Source organism: Oncorhynchus mykiss, chromosome 18 (genome assembly GCF_057628025.1).
Source record: "Oncorhynchus mykiss isolate SJ-2025 chromosome 18, ASM5762802v1, whole genome shotgun sequence".
NCBI lineage: Eukaryota > Metazoa > Chordata > Actinopteri > Salmoniformes > Salmonidae > Oncorhynchus > Oncorhynchus mykiss.
In genome coordinates, this window is record NC_143039.1 from 5,842,961 (window position 1) to 5,870,305 (window position 27,345).

The 27,345-nt window shown below is 48.4% G+C and overlaps 1 protein-coding gene across 6 annotated transcripts in view; it reads left to right on the forward strand.

Annotated features, from left to right (window-relative positions):
* The first annotated feature begins 1,047 nt into the window (after window positions 1-1,047).
* Window positions 1,048-27,345, forward strand: part of LOC110519261 (tripeptidyl-peptidase 2) — a 75,680-nt gene continuing 49,382 nt past the window's right edge. For all 6 annotated transcript variants that reach the window (XM_090206988.1, XM_090206989.1, XM_090206990.1 and 3 more), the window contains exons 1-13: window positions 1,048-1,365; window positions 5,621-5,749; window positions 6,059-6,154; window positions 8,426-8,530; window positions 13,350-13,474; window positions 15,599-15,762; window positions 15,852-16,006; window positions 16,395-16,471; window positions 20,186-20,313; window positions 20,950-21,198; window positions 21,413-21,528; window positions 24,131-24,302; window positions 24,445-24,602. In XM_090206988.1, coding sequence (XP_090063114.1) covers window positions 1,201-1,365; window positions 5,621-5,749; window positions 6,059-6,154; window positions 8,426-8,530; window positions 13,350-13,474; window positions 15,599-15,762; window positions 15,852-16,006; window positions 16,395-16,471; window positions 20,186-20,313; window positions 20,950-21,198; window positions 21,413-21,528; window positions 24,131-24,302; window positions 24,445-24,602 — 1,839 coding nt within the window. In that variant the 5' untranslated portion in view covers window positions 1,048-1,200. The remainder of the gene's footprint in view (window positions 1,366-5,620; window positions 5,750-6,058; window positions 6,155-8,425; window positions 8,531-13,349; window positions 13,475-15,598; window positions 15,763-15,851; window positions 16,007-16,394; window positions 16,472-20,185; window positions 20,314-20,949; window positions 21,199-21,412; window positions 21,529-24,130; window positions 24,303-24,444; window positions 24,603-27,345) is intronic.

Here is a 27,345-nt window from a genome sequence, read left to right on the forward strand (position 1 = left end):
AATACTTATGTAAATGCTAAATTTCAGATTTTTTATTTTTAATACATTTTTTGCTTTGTCATTATGGGGTATTGTGATGTCATTATGAGGTATTGTGATGTCATTATGGGGTATGGTGTGTAGATTGATGAGGGTAAAAACTATTTAATACATTCTAGAATAAGACAAAATGTGTAAAAACTTTAAGGAGTCTGAATACTTTCCGAATGCACCGTAGCTCCGCATTGACATGATTGGTTGAAGGTAGGAGGTCCTGTATACATTCACTTCCTTGACAACTTCCTCCAGAATAGCTCCGCTCCCCCGCTAAGCATGAAAGCCCTGATGTCTGCGGAGGCTGTTTCGCAATAAATGCTGTACTGTCAGATGGTGGATTGACCAATGCAGAGCCTTTACAGGCTTTTATCAGAGACAGAGGAGGGGGGGGGGGGGGTTCCTATACTGTCAATGAACCAAACAGACCAGACTCAGCTGCTAATGCTTTGGTGTCTATTTATTTTATCCTTTATTTAACTCGGCAAGTCAGTTAAGAACAAATTCTTATTTTCAATGACAGCCTAGGAACAGTGGGTTAAGTGCCTGTTCAGGGGAAGAACAACAGATTTGTACCTTGTCAGCTCGGGGGTTTGAACTTGCAACCTTCCAGTTACTTCCGGTTACTTCCGGTTACTAGTCCAACGCTCTAACCACTAGGCTACGCTGCCGCCCCTTCTATGGAAGAGCCACCCCATTAAGCAGATTGGGTACTGATCATTTTAATTTATACACCATTATTTGGTTTTAAACACTTACATTTTGTTTTTTTTAACCTGTGCCCCACTAATTAGGTTCCCATGGAAACACTGACCAGGACATTGTTTCCTTACTATTTAATAGTCCATGTTTAAACCTTGAACAAAGACAAATAAGCCTATACTATTAGCTATAGGCAGTGTATGAAATAGCTACAGAAGGACTTCTTTCGTTGCTATTGACTTAATTTATGTGTCATTAGACACCTTATTTGAGGATGACTCCTGTGGCTCATTTGATTGTTCTAAATGGTGTACTGTCCCTTTAAAAAAAAGTCCTTCCCGGTCTCTCTTCACTGTTTTTACCGGCCACGTTTCCCCCCTCTAAACTATACTGTACTTACTTGTCTTTGGTGTCGGTCTTCAACCTATTTCTCTGCTCTTGTTTCCATTGTTACTCTGTCCGATCATGGCAGCTCATTCTATCGACGAACCGTTCCCTTTCCACGGGTTGCTCCCTAAAAAAGAGACCGGCGCTGCGTCTTATCTCACTAGGTTCCCCGAGTACGATGGACGGGGTGTTGTCATCGCTATCCTCGACACTGGCGTGGACCCAGGGGCCCCGGGCATGCAGGTAAATTTACCCCGGTGCTTTTACAGACTACTAGGCCTCATTCAAAATTCACGACTAGCTAGTGATTTCTTTTTTTTACCGGTGCTACCTTGTCACTCCAATCTAGTAAAACTAGGTAGAAACTACTGTTAATCTAATTTACATTTTAACGAGAAAACAGCTAACGCCTTTTTGTTGTTGTTGTTGTAACATGACAGTCCCCTGGGTCTGTCGGTAAATTAGCTCAGTCAAGCTAAGATCATATAGCAAACCATCAGAACATAATGTCCTAGTTAGCTACACCATAAAATACTGACAGACCATTGATTTTGGCAGGACTAGTGCTAATATTTCCCCACCATAGCATAAGAAAAAAAAAATAGATGATTATTGTTGCTGACATGTTTAATTTGAAATGCTTCAGTGACTAGCTAGTGAGTTGCTGTGACTTAGTGGTGGAACTGGGGGACGCTGATGGAAACAGGATCAAACATCTGTTGAGAGCCGTCACTCAACTGTAGAGGCCCTGTCTGTCCTGTCTAGTTACTGTCTGTCCTGTATGCCCTGTCTAGTTACTGTCTGTCCTGTCTACCCTGTCTAGTTACTGTCTGTCTGTCCTGTATGCCCTGTCTAGTTACTGTCTGTCTGTCCTGTATGCCCTGTCTAGTTACTGTCTGTCCTGTATGCCCTGTCTAGTTACTGTCTGTCCTGTCTACCCTGTCTAGTTACTGTCTGTCCTGTATGCCCTGTCTAGTTACTGTCTGTCCTGTATGCCCTGTCTAGTTACTGTCTGTCCTGTATGCCCTGTCTAGTTACTGTCTGTCCTGTATGCCCTGTCTAGTTACTGTCTGTCCTGTATGCCCTGTCTAGTTACTGTCTGTCCTGTATGCCCTGTCTAGTTACTGTCTGTCCTGTATGCCCTGTCTAGTTACTGTCTGTCTGTCCTGTATGCCCTGTCTAGTTACTGTCTGTCTGTCCTGTATGCCCTGTCTAGTTACTGTCTGTCTGTCCTGTCTACCCTGTCTAGTTACTGTCTGTCTGTCCTGTATGCCCTGTCTAGTTACTGTCTGTCTGTCCTGTATGCCCTGTCTAGTTACTGTCTGTCCTGTATGCCCTGTCTAGTTACTGTCTGTCTGTCTGTATGTCCTGTCTAGTTACTGTCTGTCTGTCCTGTATGTCCTGTCTAGTTACTGTCTGTCTGTCTGTCTGTCTGTCTGTCTGTCTGTGTGTCTGTCTGTCCTGTCTACCCTGTCTAGTTACTACCTAGCTACTGTTTGTCTGTCTGCCCTGTCTAGCTACTGTCTGTCTGTCTGTCTGTCTGTGCTTCCTAGCCACACCACTCAGCCCTCTGCTAAAGACCAAAGGTTTCTCTCTGACTCGAACATGAGTAGGTCGATACCAGTTGGTATAGACTTTCAGAATATTACACTATTATATTGATACATCACTGACGGTGCCGTTTGTCTTTAAATCTAATTTTATTTGTCGCATACACATGGTTAGCAGATGTTATTGGTCACATGGTTAGCAGATGTTATTGGTCACATGGTTAGCAGATGTTATTGGTCACATGGTTAGCAGATGTTATTGGTCACATGGTTAGCAGATGTTATTGGTTACATACACATGGTTAGCAGATGTTATTGGTCACATGGTTAGCAGATGTTATTGGTTACATACACATGGTTAGCAGATGTTATTGGTTACATACACATGGTTAGCAGATATTATTGGTTACATACACATGGTTAGCAGATGTTATTGGTTACATACACATGGTTAGCAGATGTTATTGGTTACATACACATGGTTAGCAGATGTTATTGGTCACATACACATGGTTAGCAGATGTTATTGGTCACATGGTTAGCAGATGTTATTGGTCACATGGTTAGCAGATGTTATTGGTCACATACACATGGTTAGCAGATGTTATTGGTCACATACACATGGTTAGCAGATGTTATTGGTTACATGGTTAGCAGATGTTATTGGTCACATACACATGGTTAGCAGATGTTATTGGTCACATACACATGGTTAGCAGATGTTATTGGTCACATACACATGGTTAGCAGATGTTATTGGCCACATACACATGGTTAGCAGATGTTATTGGTTACATACACATGGTTAGCAGATGTTATTGGTTACATACACATGGTTAGCAGATGTTATTGGTTACATACACATGGTTAGCAGATGTTAATGCGAGTGTAGCGAAGTGCTTGTGTTTCTAGTTCTGACAGTGCAGTAATATCTAACAAGTAATCTAACAATTCCCCAACAACTACCTCATACACACAAATCTAAAGGGGTGAATGAGAATATGTACATATAAATATATGGTGAGAGATGGCTGAGCGGTACAGACGAGGTGCAATAGATGGTATAGAATACAGTATATACATATATGAGTAATACAAGACATGTAAACATTATTAAAGTGGCATTGTTTTAAGTGACTAGTGATCCAATTTTTAAAGTGGCATGTGATTGGGTCTCCATGTTGGCAGCAGCCTCTCTGAGGTAGTGATGGCTGTTGACCAGTCTGATGGGTCTGGAGGTAGAAGCTGTTGACCAGTCTGATGGGTCTGGAGGTAGAAGCTGTTTAGCAGTCTGATGGGTCTGGAGGTAGAAGCCGTTGACCAGTCTAATGGGTCTGGAGGTGGAAGCTGTTGACCAGTCTGATGGGTCTGGAGATGGAAGCAGTTGACCAGTCTGATGGGTCTGGAGATGGAAGCTGTTGACCAGTCTGATGGGTCTGGAGATGGAAGCTGTTGACCAGTCTGATGGGTCTGGAGATAGAAGCTGTTGACCAGTCTGATGGGTCTGGAGATGGAAGCAGTTGACCAGTCTGATGGGTCTGGAGATGGAAGCTGTTGACCAGTCTGATGGGTCTAGAGATGGAAGCTGTTGACCAGTCTGATGGGTCTGGAGATATAAGCTGTTGACCAGTCTGATGGGTCTGGAGATGGAAGCTGTTGACCAGTCTGATGGGTCTGGAGGTAGAAGCTGTTGACCAGTCTGATGGGTCTGGAGATGGAAGCTGTTGACCAGTCTGATGGGTCTGGAGGTAGAAGCTGTTGACCAGTCTGATGGGTCTGGAGGTGGAAGCTGTTGACCAGTCTGATGGGTCTGGAGGTGGAAGCTGTTGACCAGTCTGATGGGTCTGGAGGTGGAAGCTGTTGACCAGTCTGATGGGTCTGGAGGTAGAAGCTGTTGACCAGTCTGATGGGTCTGGAGGTAGAAGCTGTTGACCAGTCTGATGGGTCTGGAGGTAGAAGCTGTTGACCAGTCTGATGGGTCTGGAGGTGGAAGCTGTTGACCAGTCTGATGGGTCTGGAGGTAGAAGCTGTTGACCAGTCTGATGGGTCTGGAGGTGGAAGCTGTTGACCAGTCTGATGGGTCTGGAGGTGGAAGCCGTTGACCAGTCTGATGGGTCTGGAGGTAGAAGCTGTTGACCAGTCTGATGGGTCTGGAGGTGGAAGCTGTTGACCAGTCTGATGGGTCTGGAGGTGGAAGCTGTTGACCAGTCTGATGGGTCTGGAGATGGAAGCTGTTGACCAGTCTGATGGGTCTGGAGATGGAAGCTGTTGACAAGTCTGATGGGTCTGGAGGTGGAAGCAGTTGACCAGTCTGATGGGTCTGGAGATGGAAGCTGTTGACCAGTCTGATGGGTCTGGAGATGGAAGCTGTTGACCAGTCTGATGGGTCTGGAGGTGGAAGCTGTTGACCAGTCTGATGGGTCTGGAGATGGAAGCTGTTGACCAGTCTGATGGGTCTGGAGATGGAAGCTGTTGACCAGTCTGATGGGTCTGGAGATGGAAGCTGTTGACCAGTCTGATGGGTCTGGAGGTGGAAGCTGTTGACCAGTCTGATGGGTCTGGAGGTGGAAGCTGTTGACCAGTCTGATGGGTCTGGAGATAGAAGCTGTTGACCAGTCTGATGGGTCTGGAGGTGGAAGCTGTTGACCAGTCTGATGAGTCTGGAGATGGAAGCTGTTGACCAGTCTGATGGGTCTGGAGGTGGAAGCTGTTGACCAGTCTGATGGGTCTGGAGGTGGAAGCTGTTGACCAATCTGATGGGTCTGGAGATAGAAGCTGTTTAGCAGTCAGGATTAGTTGCACTGTGTCACCAGTATGTCAAGGTGTACTCATTGTGGAAACATAATTTGTGTGTTGTGTCGGGGTCAGAGAGGGTTTGTGTGTTTTTCGGTCAGATAGTGTGTGTGTGTATTTTACACTCTTCAACATCTGTGTCCTCTCTCCCTCAGACCACGACGGAAGGCAAGCCGAAGATCGTTGACATCATCGATACGACGGGCAGTGGAGATGTCACCATGGCGACGGTGGTGGAGCCTAAAGACGGAGAGGTGACCGGGCTGTCCGGGAGGACGCTCAAGGTACGCTACCCTCGACACGCTGCCACTTCCTGGTCACACTGTCTCTGTACAGACTGTTAGCCTGTAGTTACATGTCTCTCTGTACAGACTGTTAGCCTGTAGTTACATGTCTCTCTGTACAGACTGTTAGCCTGTAGTTACATGTCTCTCTGTACAGACTGTTAGCCTGTAGTTACATGTCTCTCTGTACAGACTGTTAGCCTGTAGTTACATGTCTCTCTGTACAGACTGTTAGCCTGTAGTCACATGTCTCTCTGTACAGACTGTTAGCCTGTAGTTACATAAACACATGTCTCTCTCTGTCCTCAGATCCCTCATGCCTGGGATAATCCATCAGGAAAGTACCACATTGGGATCAAAAATGGATATGAGTTGTTCCCTAAAGCTCTCCGAGAGAGAATCCAGGTATGGAGTGGATTTGTGTGGCCAAGTAACGAGGATTTGCACAGTGATATATAAAAGTATGTGGACACCTGCTCGTCCAACATCTCATTCCAAAATCATGACCATTCAAATTGAGTTGGTCCCCCCCTTTGCTGCTATAACAGCCTCCACTCTTCAGGGAAGGCATTAATATGGATTTGGACCCCCCCTTTGCTGCTATAACAGCCTCCACTCTTCTGGGAAGGCATTAATATGGATTTGGACCCCCCCTTTGCTGCTATAACAGCCTCCACTCTTCTGGGAAGTCATTAATATGGAGTTGGTCCCCCCCTTTGCTGCTATAACAGCCTCCACTCTTCAGGGAAGTCATTAATATGGAGTTGGACCCCCCCCTTTGCTGCTATAACAGCCTCCACTCTTCTGGGAAGGCATTAATATGGAGTTGGACCCCCCCTTTGCTGCTATAACAGCCTCCACTCTTCTGGGAAGGCATTAATATGGAGTTGGACCCCCCTTTGCTGCTATAACAGCCTCCACTCTTCAGGGAAGTCATTAAAATGGAGTTGGACCCCCCCCCCCCTTTGCTGCTATAACAGCCTCCACTCTTCTGGGAAGGCATTAATATGGAGTTGGACCCCCCCCCCCCCCCCTTTGCTGCTACAACAGCCTCCATTCTTCTGGGAAGGCTTTCCACTAGATGTTGGAACGTTGCTCTGGGGACTTGCTTCCATTCAGCCACAAGAGCATTAGTGAGGTCGGAACTGATGTTGGTCGATTAGTCCTGGCTCACAGTCGGCGTTCCAATTCATCCCAAAGGTGTTTGATGTGGTTGAGGTCAGGGCTCTGTACAGGCCAGTCAAGTTCTTCCACACTGATTTCAACAAACCATTTCTGTATGGACCTCACTTTGTGCACAGGGGCATTGTCATGCTGAAACAGGAAAGGGCCTTCCCTTTTTGTCACAAAGTTTGAAGCACAGAATCATCTAGAATGTCATTGTCTGCTGTAGCGTTAAGATTTCCCTTCACTGGAACTAAGGGGCCTAGACCATTATTCCTCATCCACCAAACTTTACAGTTGACACTATGCATTCAGGCTCGTAGCCTTCTCCTGGCATCCACCAAACCCAGATTCGTTCGTCAGACTGCCAGATGGTGAAGTGTGATTCATCACTCCAGAGAACGTGTTTCCACTGCTCCAGAGTCCAATGGTGGTGAGCTTTACACCACTCCAGCCGACTCTTGGCATTGCGCATGGTGATCTTAGGCTTGTGTGCGGCTGCTCGGCCATGGAAACCCATTTCATGAAGCTCCCGACGAACAGTTCTTGTGCTGACGTTGCTTCCAGAGGCAGTTTGAAACTCGGTAGTGAGTGTTGCAACCAAGGACAGACGAGTTTTACGTGCTACAGCACTCGGCGGTCCCGTTCTGTGAGCATGTGTGGTCTACCACTTCGCGGCTGAGCCGTTGTTGCGCCTAGACGCTTCCACTTCACAATAACAGCACTTACAGTTGACCGGGGGGCAGCTCTAGCAGGGCAGAAATTTGACAAACTGACTTGTTGGAAAGGTGGCATCCTATGACGGTGCCACGTTGAAACTCACTGAACTCTTCAGTAAGGTCATTCTACTGACAATGTTTGTCTATGGAGATTGCATGGCTGCGTGCTCAATTCTATACACCTGTCAGCAACAGAAATTGCCGAATCCACTAATTTGAAGGGGTGTCCACATACTTTTGTGTATAAATAGTGTATGTTATATTGACCAACAAACACATTGACAGAAGAATGTCTGTGTTGACAGAGGGATGTCTGTGTTGATGTGTTGACAGAAGGATGTCTGTGTTGATGTGTTGACAGAAGGATGTCTGGTTTGACAGAGGGATGTCTGTGTTGATGTGTTGACAGAAGGATGTCTGTGTTGATGTGTTGACAGAAGGATGTCTGGTTTGACAGAGGGATGTCTGTGTTGATGTGTTGACAGAAGGATGTCTGTGTTGATGTGTTGACAGAGGGATGTCTGTGTTGACAGAAGGATGTCTGGTTTGACAGAGGGATGTCTGTGTTGACAGAAGGATGTCTGTGTTGATGTGTTGACTGAAGGATGTCTGGTTTGACAGAGGGATGTCTGTGTTGATGTGTTGACAGAAGGATGTCTGTGTTGATGTGTTGACAGAGAGATGTCTGTGTTGATGTGTTGACAGAGGGATGTCTGTGTTGATGTGTTGACAGAGGGATGTCTGTGTTGATGTGTTGACAGAGAGATGTCTGTGTTGATGTGTTGACCAACAGAAAGAGCGGAAGGAGAAAATGTGGGATCCTGCACACAGAGCAGCTCTGGCCGAAGCCAGTCGTCGGGCAGAACAGTTTGACCTTGCTCACCCCTCCCCCTCACAGGTAACACTTTGACCTCTCCCCTAACCCTCACAGGTAACACTTTGACCTCTCCCCTCCCCTAACCCCCACAGGTAACACTTTGACCTCTCCCCTAACCCTCACAGGTAACACTCTGACCTCTCCCCTCCCCCTCACAGGTAACACTTTGACCTCTCCCCTAACCCTCACAGGTAACACTTTGACCTCTCCCCTAACACTCACAGGTAACACTTTGACCTCTCCCCTAACAGGTCAGTTAGTCTCTCTGCTCATGGGTAAATGTGGTGTGGACGTAAACAACGTGTGCATTAGAGGTATAGATGTTTAAAACAACATTGGGATGTTCCTGTTCCTAGACCAACTGGTCTAGGAACAGTGGGGTTAACTGGTCTAGGAACAGTGGGTTAACTGGTCTAGGAACAGTGGGTTAACTGGTCTAGGAACAGTGGGTTAACTGGTCTAGGAACAGTGGGTTAACTGGTCTAGGAACAGTGGGTTAACTGGTCTAGGAACAGTGGGTTAACTGGTCTAGGAACAGTGGTTTAACTGGTCTAGGAACAGTGGGGTTAACTGGTCTAGGAACAGTGGGTTAACTGGTCTAGGAACAGTGGGTTAACTGGTCTAGGAACAGTGGGTTAACTGGTCTAAGAACAGTGGGTTAACTGGTCTAGGAACAGTGGGTTAACTGGTCTAGGAACAGTGGGTTAACTGGTCTAGGAACAGTGGGTTAACTGGTCTAGGAACAGTGGGTTAACTGGTCTAGGAACAGTGGGTTAACTGGTCTAGGAACAGTGGGTTAACTGGTCTAGGAACAGTGGGTTAACTGGTCTAGGAACAGTGGGTTAACTGGTCTAGGAACAGTGGGTTAACTGGTCTAGGAACAGTGGGTTAACTGGTCTAGGAACAGTGGGTTAACTGGTCTAGGAACAGTGGGTTAACTGTTCTAGGAACAGTGGGTTAACTGGTCTAGGAACAGTGGGTTAACTGGTCTGGGAACAGTGGGGTTAACTTGTTCAGGGGGAAGAAGTGACTTTAAAACAGCTACAGAGTTGAACGGATGTGATAGGAGGATGGATCAACAACGGTGGAGTGACTCCACAACACTAACCCACAGTAAATGACGGAGGGAAGGAAACCTGAGGATGGATCCACCCACACTGTCACTCAGCCAGGCTCCACCCACACTGTCACTCAGCCAGGAAGGTACAGAACTGATTGATTAGGCACCGCCCACGCTGTCACTCAGCCAGGCTCCACCCACACTGTCACTCAGCCAGGCTCCACCCACCGCCAAACGTCACGTCGATCGCTAAAATGCTGGGCAAATGTAGATTCCATCCTGCCTTTTTGTGCGTTTGGAAAATGTCTGGGATCTTTTTATTTCAGCTCATGAAACATAGAACCTCATGTGAAGTGTTGGTCCCAACTGTGGAATTCAGTGGTTGGTTTTCGCCAGACATAACGGGACACGTCTCGTCCAAAAAGTTGACTCCCCAAGTTTAGCCAAAAAGCACCTGGATGATATAGACAGATGAGTCAAAAGAATATAACTCTCTTTGGCGAAAACTGCAACGAGCCGTCACCTCGATGAGAAGTGGGACATGGAGGAGAGGGACAACTGCAACGAGCCGTCACCTCGATGAGAAGTGGGACATGGAGGAGAGGGACAACTGCAACGAGCCGTCACCTCGATGAGAAGTGGGACATGGAGGAGAGGGACAACTGCAACGAGCCGTCACCTCGATGAGAAGTGGGACATGGAGGAGAGGGACAACTGCAACGAGCCGTCACCTCGATGAGAAGTGGGACATGGAGGAGAGGGACAACTGCAACGAGCAGTCACCTCGATGAGAAGTGGGACATGGAGGAGAGGGACAACTGCAACGAGCCGTCACCTCGATGAGAAGTGGGACATGGAGGAGAGGGACAACTGCAACGAGCCGTCACCTCGATGAGAAGTGGGACATGGAGGAGAGGGACAACTGCAACGAGCAGTCACCTCGATGAGAAGTGGGACATGGAAGTCTGTCGTGGCAGCTACAAGTCCCATGAAGTGGGACATGGAAGTCCCATGAAATGGGACATGGAAGTCCCATGAAGTGGGACATGGAAGTCCCATGAAGTGGGACAGGGAAGTCCCATGAAGTGGGACATGGAAGTCCCATGAAGTGGGACATGGAAGTCCCATGAAGTGGGACATGGAAGTCCCATGAAGTGGGACATGGAAGTCGAGGACATGGAGGAGAGGGACATGGAAGTCCCATGAAGTGGGACATGGAGGAGAGGGACATGGAGGAGAGGGACACAGCAGACAACCTTTTTACTGTGGTTTTATTTCTTTCCTTACCTGTTGTTCACCTAAATACCTTTCCTTACCCGTTGTTCACCTAAATACCTATCCTTACCTGTTGTTCACCTAAATACCTTTCCTTACCTGTTGTTCACCTAAATACCTTTCCTTACCTGTTGTTCACCTAAATACCTTTCCTTACCCGTTGTTCACCTAAATACCTTTCCTTACCCGTTGTTCACCTAAATACCTTTCCTTACCTGTTGTTCACCTAAATACCTTTCCTTACCTGTTGTTCACCTAAATACCTTTCCTTACCTGTTGTTCACCTAAATACCTTTCCTTACCTGTTGTTCACCTAAATACCTTTCCTTACCTGTTGTTCACCTAAATACCTTTCCTTACCTGTTGTTCACCTAAATACCGTTTTTGCCTGTTGGTTAGAGCCTGTAAGTAACCAGTAATGGTTTATATACAGTACATTGGGTCCTACCAATGGTTTATATACAGTACATTGGGTCCTACCAATGGTTTATATACAGTACAATGGGTCATACCAATGGTTTATATACAGTACATTGGGTCATACCAATGGTTTATATACAGTACATTGGGTCCTACCAATGGTTTATATACAGTACAATGGGTCATACCAATGGTTTATATACAGTACATTGGGTCATACCAATGGTTTATATACAGTACATTGGGTCCTACCAATGGTTTATATACAGTACAATGGGTCATACCAATGGTTTATATACAGTACATTGGGTCCTACCAATGGTTTATATACAGTACATTGGGTCCTACCAATGGTTTATATACAGTACAATGGGTCATACCAATGGTTTATATACAGTACATTGGGTCATACCAATGGTTTATATACAGTACATTGGGTCCTACCAATGGTTTATATACAGTACATTGGGTCATACCAATGGTTTATATACAGTACATTGGGTCCTACCAATAGTAGGCTCTGTCTGGTAGGTAGACTGAACTGCCCTGTCTGGTAGTTAGACTGAACTGCCTTGTCTGGTATGTAGCCAGGACCGTGGTAGACTGAACTGCTCTGTCTGGTAGGTAGCCAAGACCGTGGTAGACTGAACTGCTCTGTCTGGTAGGTCGACTGAACTGCCCTGTCTGGTAGGTAGACTGAACTGCCCCGTCTGGTAGGTAGCCAGGACCGTGGTAGACTGAACTGCCCTGTCTGGTAGGTCGACTGAACTGCCCTGTCTGGTAGGTCGACTGAACTGCCCCGTCTGGTAGGTAGCCAGGATCGTGGTAGACTGAACTGCCCTGCCTGGTAGGTAGACTGAACTGCCCTGCCTGGTAGGTAGACTGAACTGCCCTGCCTGGTAGGTAGACTGAACTGCCCTGCCTGGTAGGTAGACTGAACTGTCCTGTCTGGTAGGTAGATTGAACTGCTCTGTCTGGTAGGTAGACTGAACTGCCCTGTCTGGTAGGTAGCCAGGATCGTGGTAGACTGAACTGCCCTGTCTGGTAGGTAGCCAGGATCGTGGTAGACTGAACTGCCCTGTCTGGTAGGTAGACTGAACTGCCCTGTCTGGTAGGTAGACTGAACTGCCATGTCTGGTAGGTAGACTGAACTGCCCTGTCTGGTAGGTAGACTGAACTACCCTGTCTGGTAGGTAGACTGAACTGCTCTGTCTGGTAGGTAGACTGAACTGCCCTGTCTGGTAGGTAGACTGAACTGCCCCGTCTGGTAGGTAGACTGAACTGCTCCGTCTGGTAGGTAGCCAGGACCGTGGTAGACTGAACTGCTCTGTCTGGTAGATAGCCAGGACCGTGGTAGACTGAACTGCCCTGTCTGGTAGGTAGACTGAACTGCCCCGTCTGGTAGGTAGACTGAATTGCCCCGTCTGGTAGGTAGACTGAATTGCCCCGTCTGGTAGGTAGACTGAACTGCCCCGTCTGGTAGGTAGACTGAACTGCCCCGTCTGGTAGGTAGACTGAACTGCCCCGTCTGGTAGGTAGACTGAACTGCCCCGTCTGGTAGGTAGACTGAACTGCCCTGTCTGGTAAGTAGACTGAACTGCCCCGTCTGGTAGGTAGACTGAACTGCCCCGTCTGGTAGGTAGACTGAACTGCCCCGTCTGGTAGGTAGACTGAACTGCTCTGTCTGGTAGGTAGACTGAACTGCCCCGTCTGGTAGGTAGACTGAACTGCCCCGTCTGGTAGGTAGACTGAACTGCCCCGTCTGGTAGGTAGACTGAACTGCCCCGTCTGGTAGGTAGACTGAACTGCCCCGTCTGGTAGGTAGACTGAACTGCCCCGTCTGGTAGGTAGACTGAACTTCCCCGTCTGGTAGGTAGACTGAACTTCCCCGTCTGGTAGGTAGACTGAACTTCCCCGTCTGGTAGGTAGACTGAACTGCCCCGTCTGGTAGGTAGACTGAACTGCCCTGTCTGGTAGGTAGACTGAACTGCTCCGTCTGGTAGGTTTATCAACCCCGAGCACATGACATGTGTGTAAATGAGTTTTAACATTTAGTTTCCTCACGCCTGTCCCTTGTTTTATCAGGCTGAGAAGCTGCAGAAGGAGGAGCTGCTGTGTCAGTCCGAGATCCTGGCGTCTCTGGAGAAGAAGTACAACGACCCGGGTCCGGTCTACGACTGTCTGCTGTGGAACGACGGAGACACCTGGAGGTAGGAGGAACACCGTCTACTGGGTCAAATCCCTTTTCAGGCCCTCCTTCCTGCCTTCCTCAGTCCGTCTACTGGGTTAAATCCCTTTTCAGGCCCTCCTTCCTGCCTTCCTCAGTTCCGTCTACTGGGTTAAATCCCTTTTCAGGCCCTCCTTCCTGCCTTCCTCAGTTCGTCTGCTGGGTCAAATCCCTTTTCAGGCCCTCCTTCCTGCCTTCCTCAGTTCGTCTACTGGGTCAAATCCCTTTTCAGTCCCTCCCTCCTGCCTTCCTCAGTCCGTCTACCGGGTCAAATCCCTTTTCAGTCCCTCCTTCCTGCCTTCCTCAGTCCGTCTACCGGGTCAAATCCCTTTTCAGTCCCTCCTTCCTGCCTTCCTCAGTCCGTCTACCGGGTCAAATCCCTTTTCAGTCCCTCCTTCCTGCCTTCCTCAGTCCGTCTACCGGGTCAAATCCCTTTTCAGTCCCTCCTTCCTGCCTTCCTCAGTCCGTCTACCGGGTCAAATCCCTTTTCAGTCCCTCCTTCCTGCCTTCCTCAGTCCGTCTACCGGGTCAAATCCCTTTTCAGTCCCTCCTTCCTGCCTTCCTCAGTCCGTCTACCGGGTCAAATCCCTTTTCAGTCCCTCCTTCCTGCCTTCCTCATGCATCTTTATCACCTTTATGCATCCTTAACCCTCTACCCCGTAACCTCTAACCTCTACCCCGTAACCTCTAACCTCTACCCTCTAACCCCTACAATTCCTCAGTTCGTCGTGATGAGAGGATTTGTCCCTCGGTGTCTTATCCATCTGTGTTCATCCCACCAGGGCTGAAGTGGACATTTTAGAGAGTGGAGATCTGTCTTTATGTGTCCTAAACCCTACTCCTTAACCCCTACTCCCCTCTAACCTCTAACCCCTACCCATGAACCTCTAACCCGTAACCCCTACCCCGTAACCTCTAACCCCTACCCATGAACCTCTAACCCGTAAACCCTACCCCCTAAACTGCTACCCCGTAACCTCTAACCTCTGCCCCCTAAACTGATACCCCGTAACCTCTACCCCCTAAACTGCTACCCCGTAACCTCTACCCCCTAAACTTCTACCCCGTAACCTCTAACCTCTACCCCCTAAACTGATACCCCGTAACCTCTAACCCCTAAACTGCTACCCCGTAACATCTACCCTCTAAACTGAAACCCCGTAACCTCTACCCCTAAACTGATACTCCGTAACCTCTACCCCCTAAACTGATACCCCGTAACCTCTACCCCCTAACCCCTACCCCGTAACCTCTACCCCCTAAACTGATACCCCGTAACCTCTACCCCCTAAACTGATACCCCGTAACCTCTACCCTCTACCCCCTAAACTGCTACCCCATAACCTCTACCCCCTAACCCCTACCCCGTAACCTCTACCCCCTAAACTGATACCCGTAACCTCTAACCTCTACCCCCTAAACTGCTACCCCGTAACCTCTAACCTCTACCCCCTAAACTGCTACCCCGTAACCTCTACCCTCTAACCCCTAAACTGATACCCCGTAACCTCTACCCTCTACCCCGTAACCTCTACCCTCTACCCCCTAAACTGATACCCCGTAACCTCTAACCCCTACCCCCTAAACTGATACCCCGTAACCTCTACCCTCTACCCCCTAAACTGCTACTCCCTAACCTCTACCCTCTAACCCCTAAACTGATACCCCGTAACCTCTACCCTCTACCCCGTAACCTCTACCCTCTACCCCCTAAACTGATACCCCGTAACCTCTAACCCCTACCCCCTAAACTGATACCCCGTAACCTCTAACCCCTACCCCCTAAACTGATACCCCGTAACCTCTACCCTCTATCCCCTAAACTGATACCCCGTAACCTCTAACCTCTACCCCCTAAACTGATACCCCGTAACCTCTACCCTCTAAACCTCTAACCCCTAGAGGTACTGACCTCTAACCTCTACCCTCTAACCTCTACAGGGCTCTGGTAGACACCTCAGAGACTGGAGACCTGTCCAGCTGCACGGTCCTGACCTCTAACCTCTACCCTCTAACCTCTACAGGGCTGTGGTAGACACCTCAGAGACTGGAGACCTGTCCAGCTGCACGGTCCTGACCTCTAACCTCTACCCTCTAACCTCTACAGGGCTGTGGTAGACACCTCAGAGACTGGAGACCTGTCCAGCTGCACGGTCCTGACCTCCTACAGAGAGAAGCAGGAGTTTGCTACTCTGGGAAACGCTGAGATGCTCAACTACTCCGTTAACATCTACGACGAAGGAAACACTCTCTGCATCGTCACCAGCGGAGGTCAGAGTTCACGTAGATCCCCTGTAGTATTGTAGGAATCTGTCCTGCGTCTTGACGTCTGCAGCCGTGATGGTCTTGTCTCTGTTCAGGGGCTCATGGGACACACGTGGCGAGCATAGCAGCAGGCCACTTCCCAGATGAGCCGGAGCGGAACGGCATTGCCCCCGGCGCCCAGATCCTGGCGTTGAAGATCGGAGACACGCGCCTCAGCACCATGGAGACGGGCACCGGACTCATCCGCGCGGTAGGCTGAAGCAGCTGTCAATCAACACACAACAGACCAGGGCCTCCCGGGTTACACTCCATTCATCAATTAATTCATTCACCTCTGTTCTTGTTTTGGTTCATTCACACTCCTCTCTCTCTCTCTCTCTCTTCTCTCTTCGTCTCTGTCTTTCTCTGTCTCTCTCCTCTCTCTCTCTCTGTCTCTCTCTGTCTCTCTCTTTCTCTCTCTCTCTCTGTCTCTCTCTTTCTCTCTCTTTCTCTCTCTCTCTCTCTCTCTCTCTCTCTGTCTCTCTCTGTCTCTCTCTGTCTGTCTCTGTCTCTGTCTCTCTCTCTCTCTCTGTCTCTCTCTTTCTCTCTCTCTCTCTCTCTCTCTCTCTCTCTCTCTCTCTCTGTCTCTCTCTGTCTAGATGATAGAGGTGATCAACTATAAATGTGACCTGGTTAACTACAGCTATGGAGAAGCTACCCACTGGCCCAACTCAGGGTGAGAGAGATGGCTTCTACTGTCTGTGTGTCTGGCAACTCTGTGTGTCTGGTAACTCTGTGTGTCTGGTAACTGTCTGTGTGTCTGGTAACTCTGTGTGTCTGGTAACTCTGTGTGTCTCTGTGTTGTCCAACATGAGGATCTGTGAGGTGATTGGTGAAGTGTCTGGTAACTCTGTGTGTCCTCTGTGTTGTCCAACAGGAGGATCTATGAGGTGATTGGTGAAGTGTCTGGTAACTCTGTGTGTCTCTGTGTTGTCCAACAGGAGGATCTGTGAGGTTATTGGTAACTCTGTGTGTCTCTGTGTTGTCCAACAGGAGGATCTGTGAGGTGATTGGTAACTCTGTGTGTCTCTGTGTTGTCCAACAGGAGGATCTGTGAGGTGATTGGTAACTCTGTGTGTCTCTGTGTTGTCCAACAGGAGGATCTATGAGGTGATTGGTGAAGTGTCTGGTAACTCTGTGTGTCTCTGTGTTGTCCAACAGGAGGATCTGTGAGGTTATTGGTAACTCTGTGTGTCTCTGTGTTGTCCAACAGGAGGATCTGTGAGGTGATTGGTAACTCTGTGTGTCTCTGTGTTGTCCAACAGGAGGATCTGTGAGGTTATTGGTAACTCTGTGTGTCTCTGTGTTGTCCAACAGGAGGATCTGTGAGGTGATTGGTGGAGTGTCTGGTAACTCTGTGTGTCTCTGTGTTGTCCAACAGGAGGATCTGTGAGGTTATTGGTAACTCTGTGTGTCTCTGTGTTGTCCAACAGGAGGATCTGTGAGGTGATTGGTAACTCTGTGTGTCTCTGTGTTGTCCAACAGGAGGATCTGTGAGGTGATTGGTAACTCTGTGTGTCTCTGTGTTGTCCAACAGGAGGATCTATGAGGTGATTGGTGAAGTGTCTGGTAACTCTGTGTGTCTCTGTGTTGTCCAACAGGAGGATCTGTGAGGTTATTGGTAACTCTGTGTGTCTCTGTGTTGTCCAACAGGAGGATCTGTGAGGTGATTGGTAACTCTGTGTGTCTCTGTGTTGTCCAACAGGAGGATCTGTGAGGTTATTGGTAACTCTGTGTGTCTCTGTGTTGTCCAACAGGAGGATCTGTGAGGTGATTGGTAACTCTGTGTGTCTCTGTGTTGTCCAACAGGAGGATCTGTGAGGTGATTGGTAACTCTGTGTGTCTCTGTGTTGTCCAACAGGAGGATCTGTGAGGTGATTGGTAACTCTGTGTGTCTCTGTGTTGTCCAACAGGAGGATCTATGAGGTGATAGGTAACTCTGTGTGTCTCTGTGTTGTCCAACAGGAGGATCTATGAGGTGATTGGTAACTCTGTGTGTCCTCTGTGTTGTCCAACAGGAGGATCTGTGAGGTGATTGTTAACTCTGTGTGTCCTCTGTGTTGTCCAACAGGAGGATCTGTGAGGTGATTGGTAACTCTGTGTGTCCTCTGTGTTGTCCAACAGGAGGATCTGTGAGGTGATTGGTAACTCTGTGTGTCTCTGTGTTGTCCAACAGGAGGATCTGTGAGGTGATTGGTGAAGTGTCTGGTAACTCTGTGTGCCTCTGTGTTGTCCAACAGGAGGATCTGTGAGGTGATTGGTAACTCTGTGTGTCTCTGTGTTGTCCAACAGGAGGATCTGTGAGGTGATTGGTGAAGTGTCTGGTAACTCTGTGTGTCCTCTGTGTTGTCCAACAGGAGGATTTGTGAGGTGATTGGTGAAGTGTCTGGTAACTCTGTGTGTCCTCTGTGTTGTCCAACAGGAGGATCTGTGAGGTGATTGGTAACTCTGTGTGTCTCTGTGTTGTCCAACAGGAGGATCTGTGAGGTGATTGGTAACTCTGTGTGTCTCTGTGTTGTCCAACAGGAGGATCTGTGAGGTGATTGGTAACTCTGTGTGTCTCTGTGTTGTCCAACAGGAGGATCTGTGAGGTGATTGGTAACTCTGTGTGTCCTCTGTGTTGTCCAACAGGAGGATCTGTGAGGTGATTGGTAACTCTGTGTGTCCTCTGTGTTGTCCAACAGGAGGATCTGTGAGGTGATTGGTAACTCTGTGTGTCCTCTGTGTTGTCCAACAGGAGGATCTGTGAGGTGATTGGTAACTCTGTGTGTCCTCTGTGTTGTCCAACAGGAGGATCTGTGAGGTGATTGGTAACTCTGTGTGTCCTCTGTGTTGTCCAACAGGAGGATCTGTGAGGTGATTGGTAACTCTGTGTGTCCTCTGTGTTGTCCAACAGGAGGATCTGTGAGGTGATTGGTAACTCTGTGTGTCCTCTGTGTTGTCCAACAGGAGGATCTGTGAGGTGATTGGTAACTCTGTGTGTCCTCTGTGTTGTCCAACAGGAGGATCTGTGAGGTGATTGGTAACTCTGTGTGTCCTCTGTGTTGTCCAACAGGAGGATCTGTGAGGTGATTGGTAACTCTGTGTGTCCTCTGTGTTGTCCAACAGGAGGATCTGTGAGGTGATTGGTAACTCTGTGTGTCCTCTGTGTTGTCCAACAGGAGGATCTGTGAGGTGATTGGTAACTCTGTGTGTCCTCTGTGTTGTCCAACAGGAGGATCTGTGAGGTGATTGGTAACTCTGTGTGTCCTCTGTGTTGTCCAACAGGAGGATCTGTGAGGTGATTGGTAACTCTGTGTGTCCTCTGTGTTGTCCAACAGGAGGATCTGTGAGGTGATTGGTAACTCTGTGTGTCCTCTGTGTTGTCCAACAGGAGGATCTGTGAGGTGATTGGTAACTCTGTGTGTCCTCTGTGTTGTCCAACAGGAGGATCTGTGAGGTGATTGGTAACTCTGTGTGTCCTCTGTGTTGTCCAACAGGAGGATCTGTGAGGTGATTGGTAACTCTGTGTGTCCTCTGTGTTGTCCAACAGGAGGATCTGTGAGGTGATTGGTAACTCTGTGTGTCCTCTGTGTTGTCCAACAGGAGGATCTGTGAGGTGATTGGTAACTCTGTGTGTCCTCTGTGTTGTCCAACAGGAGGATCTGTGAGGTGATTGGTAACTCTGTGTGTCCTCTGTGTTGTCCAACAGGAGGATCTGTGAGGTGATTGGTAACTCTGTGTGTCCTCTGTGTTGTCCAACAGGAGGATCTGTGAGGTGATTGGTAACTCTGTGTGTCCTCTGTGTTGTCCAACAGGAGGATCTGTGAGGTGATTGGTAACTCTGTGTGTCCTCTGTGTTGTCCAACAGGAGGATCTGTGAGGTGATTGGTAACTCTGTGTGTCCTCTGTGTTGTCCAACAGGAGGATCTGTGAGGTGATTGGTAACTCTGTGTGTCCTCTGTGTTGTCCAACAGGAGGATCTGTGAGGTGATTGGTAACTCTGTGTGTCCTCTGTGTTGTCCAACAGGAGGATCTGATCTGTGAGGTGATTGGTAACTCTGTGTGTCCTCTGTGTTGTCCAACAGGAGGATCTGTGAGGTGATTGGTAACTCTGTGTGTCCTCTGTGTTGTCCAACAGGAGGATCTGTGAGGTGATTGGTAACTCTGTGTGTCCTCTGTGTTGTCCAACAGGAGGATCTGATCTGTGAGGTGATTGGTAACTCTGTGTGTCCTCTGTGTTGTCCAACAGGAGGATCTGTGAGGTGATTGGTAACTCTGTGTGTCCTCTGTGTTGTCCAACAGGAGGATCTGTGAGGTGATTGGTAACTCTGTGTGTCCTCTGTGTTGTCCAACAGGAGGATCTGTGAGGTGATTGTTAACTCTGTGTGTCCTCTGTGTTGTCCAACAGGAGGATCTGTGAGGTGATTGGGGAAGCGGTTCAGAAACACAACGTATTGTTTGTGTCCAGCGCTGGGAACAACGGGCCCTGTCTGTCTACTGTCGGCTGTCCTGGAGGGACTACTGCTGCTGTTATAGGTACACACACACACACACACACACACACACACACACTGTCTGTCTACTGTCGGCTGTCCTGGAGGGACTACTGCTGCTGTTATAGGTACACACACACACACACTGTCTGTCTACTGTCGGCTGTCCTGGAGGGACTACTGCTGCTGTTATAGGTACACACACACACTCTGTCTACTGTCGGCTGTCCTGGAGGGACTACTGCTGCTGTTATAGGTACACACACACACACACTGTCTGTCTACTGTCGGCTGTCCTGGAGGGACTACTGCTGCTGTTATAGGTACACACACACACACACTGTCTGTCTACTGTCGGCTGTCCTGGAGGGACTACTGCTGCTGTTATAGGTACACACACACACACACACACACACTGTCTGTCTACTGTCGGCTGTCCTGGAGGGACTACTGCTGCTGTTATAGGTACACACACACACACACACACACACTGTCTGTCTACTGTCGGCTGTCCTGGAGGGACTACTGCTGCTGTTATAGGTACACACACACACACACACACACACACACACACACACACACACACACACACACACACACACACACACACACACACACACACTGCTATCTTTGCCTGTGTTTGTGTCAGTACCTCTACCCCGTTGGTCTCCTCTTCCAGGCGTGGGGGCGTATGTGACTCCAGACATGATGGTTGCAGAGTATTCTCTGAGAGAGAAGCTTCCTCCGAACCAGTACACCTGGTCGTCTCGGGGCCCCAGTACCGACGGGGCCCTGGGGGTCAGTATCACCGCTCCGGGGGGGGCCATTGCCTCCGTACCCAACTGGACTCTCAGAGGAACCCAGCTGATGAATGGTACCTCCATGTCGTCCCCCAACGCCTGTGGAGGGATCGCCCTGGTGCTGTCAGGTGGGTGTGTGGGGGGTGTGTGTGTTTGTGTGTGTTTAAATGGGGGTGTGTTTTAATTGTGTGTGTGTGTGTGTGTGTGTGTGAGAGAGAGTGTGTGTGTGTGAATGTGGGTTTGTGTGTGTGTGAATGTGTGTTTGTGTGTGTGTGTGTGTGTGTGTTATATTGGGGGTGTGTTATAATATGGGGTGTGTGTGTGTGTGTGTGTACGCTGCAGGTCTGAAGCAGAACGGTATCCGTCCATCGGTCTCTGCGGTGAGGAGAGCTCTGGAGAACACGGCTCTGAAGGTCGACCACATCGAGGTGTTCGCACAGGGACACGGAATCATACAGGCAAGACTCCTTCCTCTGTGTTGCCGTGTTGGACAGGAAGTTGGATAGGAAGTTGGACAGGAAGTTGGATAGGAAGTTGGATAGGAAGTTGGACAGGAAGTTGGACAGGAAGTTCTATATGTTGAGTAGAACTGGTGTCTACTGTATAGTGGAGAACTAGTGTCTACTGTATAGTGGAGAACTAGTGTCTACTGTATAGTGGAGAACTAGTGTCTACTATATAGTGGAGAACTAGTGTCTAATGTATAGTGGAGAACTGGTGTCTACTGTATAGTGGAGAACTGGTGTCTACTGTATAGTGTAGAACTGGTGTCTACTGTATAGTGGAGAACTAGTGTCTACTGTATAGTGGAGAACTGGTGTCTACTGTATAGTGGAGAACTAGTGTCTACTGTATAGTGGAGAACTGGTGTCTACTGTATAGTGTAGAACTGGTGTCTACTGTATAGTGGAGAACTAGTGTCTACTGTATAGTGGAGAACTAGTGTCTACTGTATAGTGGATAACTAGTGTCTACTGTATAGTGGAGAACTAGTGTCTACTGTATAGTGGAGAACTGGTGTCTACTGTATAGTGGAGAACTGGTGTCTACTGTATAGTGGAGAACTGGTGTCTACTGTATAGTGGAGAACTGGTGTCTACTGTATAGTGGAGAACTGGTGTCTACTGTATAGTGGAGAACTGGTGTCTACTGTATAGTGGAGAACTAGTGTCTACTGTATAGTGGAGAACTAGTGTCTACTGTATAGTGGAGAACTAGTGTCTACTGTATAGTGGAGAACTGGTGTCTACTGTATAGTGGAGAACTGGTGTCTACTGTATAGTGGAGAACTGGTGTCTACTGTATAGTGGAGAACTGGTGTCTACTGTATAGTGGAGAACTAGTGTCTACTGTATAGTGGAGAACTAGTGTCTACTGTATAGTGGAGAACTAGTGTCTACTGTATAGTGGAGAACTAGTGTCTACTGTATAGTGGAGAACTAGTGTCTACTGTATAGTGGAGAACTAGTGTCTACTGTATAGTGGAGAACTAGTGTCTACTGTATAGTGGAGAACTAGTGTCTACTGTATAGTGGAGAACTGGTGTCTACTGTATAGTGGAGAACTGGTGTCTACTGTATAGTGGAGAACTGGTGTCTACTGTATAGTGGAGAACTGGTGTCTACTGTATAGTGGAGAACTGGTGTCTACTGTATAGTGGAGAACTGGTGTCTACTGTATAGTGGAGAACTAGTGTCTACTGTATAGTGGAGAACTAGTATCTACTGTATAGTGGAGAACTAGTGTCTACTGTATAGTGGAGAACTAGTGTCTACTGTATAGTGGAGAACTAGTATCTACTGTATAGTGGAGAACTAGTGTCTACTGTATAGTGGAGAACTAGTGTCTACTGTATAGTGGAGAACTAGTGTCTACTGTATAGTGGAGAACTAGTGTCTACTGTATAGTGGAGAACTAGTGTCTACTGTATAGTGGAGAACTGGTGTCTACTGTATAGTGGAGAACTAGTGTCTACTGTATAGTGGAGAACTAGTGTCTACTGTATAGTGGAGAACTGGTGTCTACTGTATAGTGGAGAACTAGTGTCTACTGTATAGTGGAGAACTAGTGTCTACTGTATAGTGGAGAACTGGTGTCTACTGTATAGTGGAGAACTGGTGTCTACTGTATAGTGGAGAACTGGTGTCTACTGTATAGTGGAGAACTGGTGTCTACTGTATAGTGGAGAACTGGTGTCTACTGTATAGTGGAGAACTGGTGTGTACTGTATAGTGGAGAACTAGTGTCTACTGTATAGTGGAGAACTGGTGTCTACTGTATAGTGGAGAACTGGTGTCTACTGTATAGTGGAGAACTGGTGTCTACTGTATAGCGGAGAACTAGTGTCTACTGTATAGCGGAGAACTAGTGTCTACTGTATAGTGGAGAACTGGTGTCTACGTATTGTGGAGAACTAGTGTCTACTGTATAGTGGAGAACTAGTGTCTACTGTATAGTGGAGAACTGGTGTCTACTGTATAGTGGAGAACTGGTGTCTACTGTATAGTGGAGAACTGGTGTCTACTGTATAGTGGAGAACTGGTGTCTACTGTATAGCGGAGAACTAGTGTCTACTGTATAGCGGAGAACTAGTGTCTACTGTATAGTGGAGAACTGGTCTACTGTATAGTGGAGAACTAGTGTCTACTGTATAGTGGAGAACTAGTGTCTACTGTATAGTGGAGAACTGGTGTCTACTGTATAGTGGAGAACTGGTGTCTACTGTATAGTGGAGAACTGGTGTCTACTGTATAGTGGAGAACTGGTGTCTACTGTATAGTGGAGAACTGGTGTCTACTGTATAGTGGAGAACTGGTGTCTACTGTATAGTGGAGAACTGGTGTCTACTGTATAGTGGAGAACTGGTGTCTACTGTATAGTGGAGAACTGGTGTCTACTGTATAGCGGAGAACTAGTGTCTACTGTATAGCGGAGAACTGGTGTCTACTGTATAGTGGAGAACTAGTGTCTACTGTATAGTGGAGAACTGGTGTCTACTGTATAGTGGAGAACTGGTGTCTACTGTATAGCGGAGAACTAGTTTCTCTGTGCTTTTTACAGGTGGACAGAGCTGTAGACTACCTGACCCAGCATGCCTCTCTCCCCACCGCTAACCTGGGCTTCACTGTTACCGTGGGAACGCAGCGAGGCATCTACCTCCGAGACCCCAACCAGGTCCTGTCCCCCTCCGACCATGGGGTCGGCATCGAACCCGTTTTCCCCGAAAATACCGGTATTACACACACAGAGATACACACACAGAGACACACACAGAGACATACAAACACACACACACTGCATGATTAGTGATTGGTCTGTCCTCTTTAGTTCTTTAGTCCTCTATTATTTGGTCCATTCTACTTCCTGTTTGACAGAGAACACGGAGCGTATTTCTCTGCAACTGCACCTGGCCCTGACATGCTCCGCCTCCTGGGTGCAGTGTCCCTCCCACCTGGAGCTCATGAACCAGTGTCGTCATGTCAACGTCAGAGTCGATCCCCTGGGGCTCCGAGAGGGACTGCATTATACTGAGGTACGGAGAGGAGAGAGAGATAGCGACTGGTTTATACTGAGGTACGGAGAGGAGAGAGGAACTGGTTTATACTGAGGTACGGAGAGGAGAGAGAGGGACTGGTTTATACTGAGGTACGGAGAGGAGCGAGAGGGACTGGTTTATACTGAGGTACGGAGAGGAGAGAGGGACTGGTTTATACTGAGGTACGGAGAGGAGAGAGAGGGACTGGTTTATACTGAGGTACGGAGAGGAGAGAGGGACTGGTTTATACTGAGGTACGGAGAGGAGAGAGAGAGGGACTGGTTTATACTGAGGTACGGAGAGGAGAGAGGGACTGGTTTATACTGAGGTACGGAGAGGAGAGAGGGACTGGTTTATACTGAGGTACGGAGAGGAGAGAGAGAGGGACTGTTTTATACTGAGGTACGGAGAGGAGAGAGAGGGACTGCATTATACTGAGGTACGGAGAGGAGAGAGAGGGACTGGTTTATACTGAGGTACGGAGAGGAGAGAGAGAGACTGGTTTATACTGAGGTACGGAGAGGAGAGAGAGAGAGAGGGGGACTGCATTATACTGAGGTACGGAGAGGAGAGAGGAACTGGTTTATACTGAGGTACGGAGAGGAGAGAGAGAGGGACTGGTTTATACTGAGGTATAGAGAGGAGAGCGAGAGGGACTGGTTTATACTGAGGTACGGAGAGGAGAGAGAGGGACTGCATTATACTGAGGTACGGAGAGGAGAGAGAGGGACTGCATTATACTGAGGTACGGAGAGGTGAGGGAGAGGGACTGGTTTATACTGAGGTACGGAGAGGAGAGAGAGAGGGACTGGTTTATACTGAGGTACGGAGAGGAGAGAGAGAGGGAGGGACTGCATTATACTGAGGTACGGAGAGGAGAGAGAGACTGGTTTATACTGAGGTATGAAGAGGAGAGAGAGAGGGACTGCATTATACTGAGGTACGGAGAGGAGAGAGAGGGAATGCAGTATACTGAGGTACGGAGAGGAGAGAGAGGGGAACTGGTTTATACTGAGGTACGGAGAGGAGAGAGAGGGACTGGTTTATACTGAGGTATGAAGAGGAGAGCGAGAGGGACTGCATTATACTGAGGTACGGAGAGGAGAGAGAGGGACTGCAGTATACTGAGGTACGGAGAGGAGAGGAGAGAGAGACTGGTTTATACTGAGGTACGGAGAGGAGAGAGAGAGAGAGGGACTGCATTATACTGAGGTACGGAGAGGAGAGAGGGACTGGTTTATACTGAGGTACGGAGAGGAGAGAGAGGGACTGGTTTATACTGAGGTACGGAGAGGAGAGAGAGGGACTGCATTATACTGAGGTACGGAGAGGAGAGAGAGGGACTGGTTTATACTGAGGTATGGAGAGGAGAGAGAGAGGGACTGGTTTATACTGAGGTACGGAGAGGAGAGAGAGGGACTGGTTTATACTGAGGTATGAAGAGGAGAGAGAGAGGGACTGCATTATACTGAGGTACGGAGAGGAGAGAGAGATAGCGACTGGTTTATACTGAGGTACGGAGAGGAGAGAGGAACTGGTTTATACTGAGGTACGGAGAGGAGAGAGAGGGACTGGTTTATACTGAGGTACGGAGACGAGCGAGAGGGACTGGTTTATACTGAGGTACGGAGAGGAGAGAGGGACTGGTTTATACTGAGGTACGGAGAGGAGAGAGAGGGACTGGTTTATACTGAGGTACGGAGAGGAGAGAGAGAGGGACTGGTTTATACTGAGGTACGGAGAGGAGAGAGGGACTGGTTTATACTGAGGTACGGAGAGGAGAGAGAGGGACTGCATTATACTGAGGTACGGAGAGGAGAGAGGGACTGGTTTATACTGAGGTACGGAGAGGAGAGAGAGAGGGACTGTTTTATACTGAGGTACGGAGAGGAGAGAGAGGGACTGGTTTATACTGAGGTACGGAGAGGAGAGAGAGACTGGTTTATACTGAGGTACGGAGAGGAGAGAGAGAGAGGGACTGCATTATACTGAGGTACGGAGAGGAGAGAGGAACTGGTTTATACTGAGGTACGGAGAGGAGAGAGAGAGGGACTGGTTTATACTGAGGTATGGAGAGGAGAGAGAGAGAGGGACTGCATTATACTGAGGTACGGAGAGGAGAGAGAGGGACTGCATTATACTGAGGTACGGAGAGGTGAGGGAGAGGGATTGGTTTATACTGAGGTACGGAGAGGAGAGAGAGGGACTGGTTTATACTGAGGTATGAAGAGGAGAGAGAGAGGGACTGCATTATACTGAGGTACGGAGAGGAGAGAGAGGGACTGCATTATACTGAGGTACGGAGAGGTGAGGGAGAGGGACTGGTTTATACTGAGGTACAGAGAGGAGAGAGAGAGGGACTGGTTTATACTGAGGTACGGAGAGGAGAGAGAGAGGGAGGGACTGCATTATACTGAGGTACGGAGAGGAGAGAGAGACTGGTTTATACTGAGGTATGAAGATGAGAGAGAGGGACTGCATTATACTGAGGTACGGAGAGGAGAGAGAGGGAATGCAGTATACTGAGGTACGGAGAGGAGAGAGAGAGGGGAACTGGTTTATACTGAGGTACGGAGAGGAGAGAGAGGGACTGGTTTATACTGAGGTATGAAGAGGAGAGCGAGAGGGACTGCATTATACTGAGGTACGGAGAGGAGAGAGAGGGACTGGTTTATACTGAGGTATGGAGAGGAGAGAGAGAGGGACTGGTTTATACTGAGGTACGGAGAGGAGAGAGAGG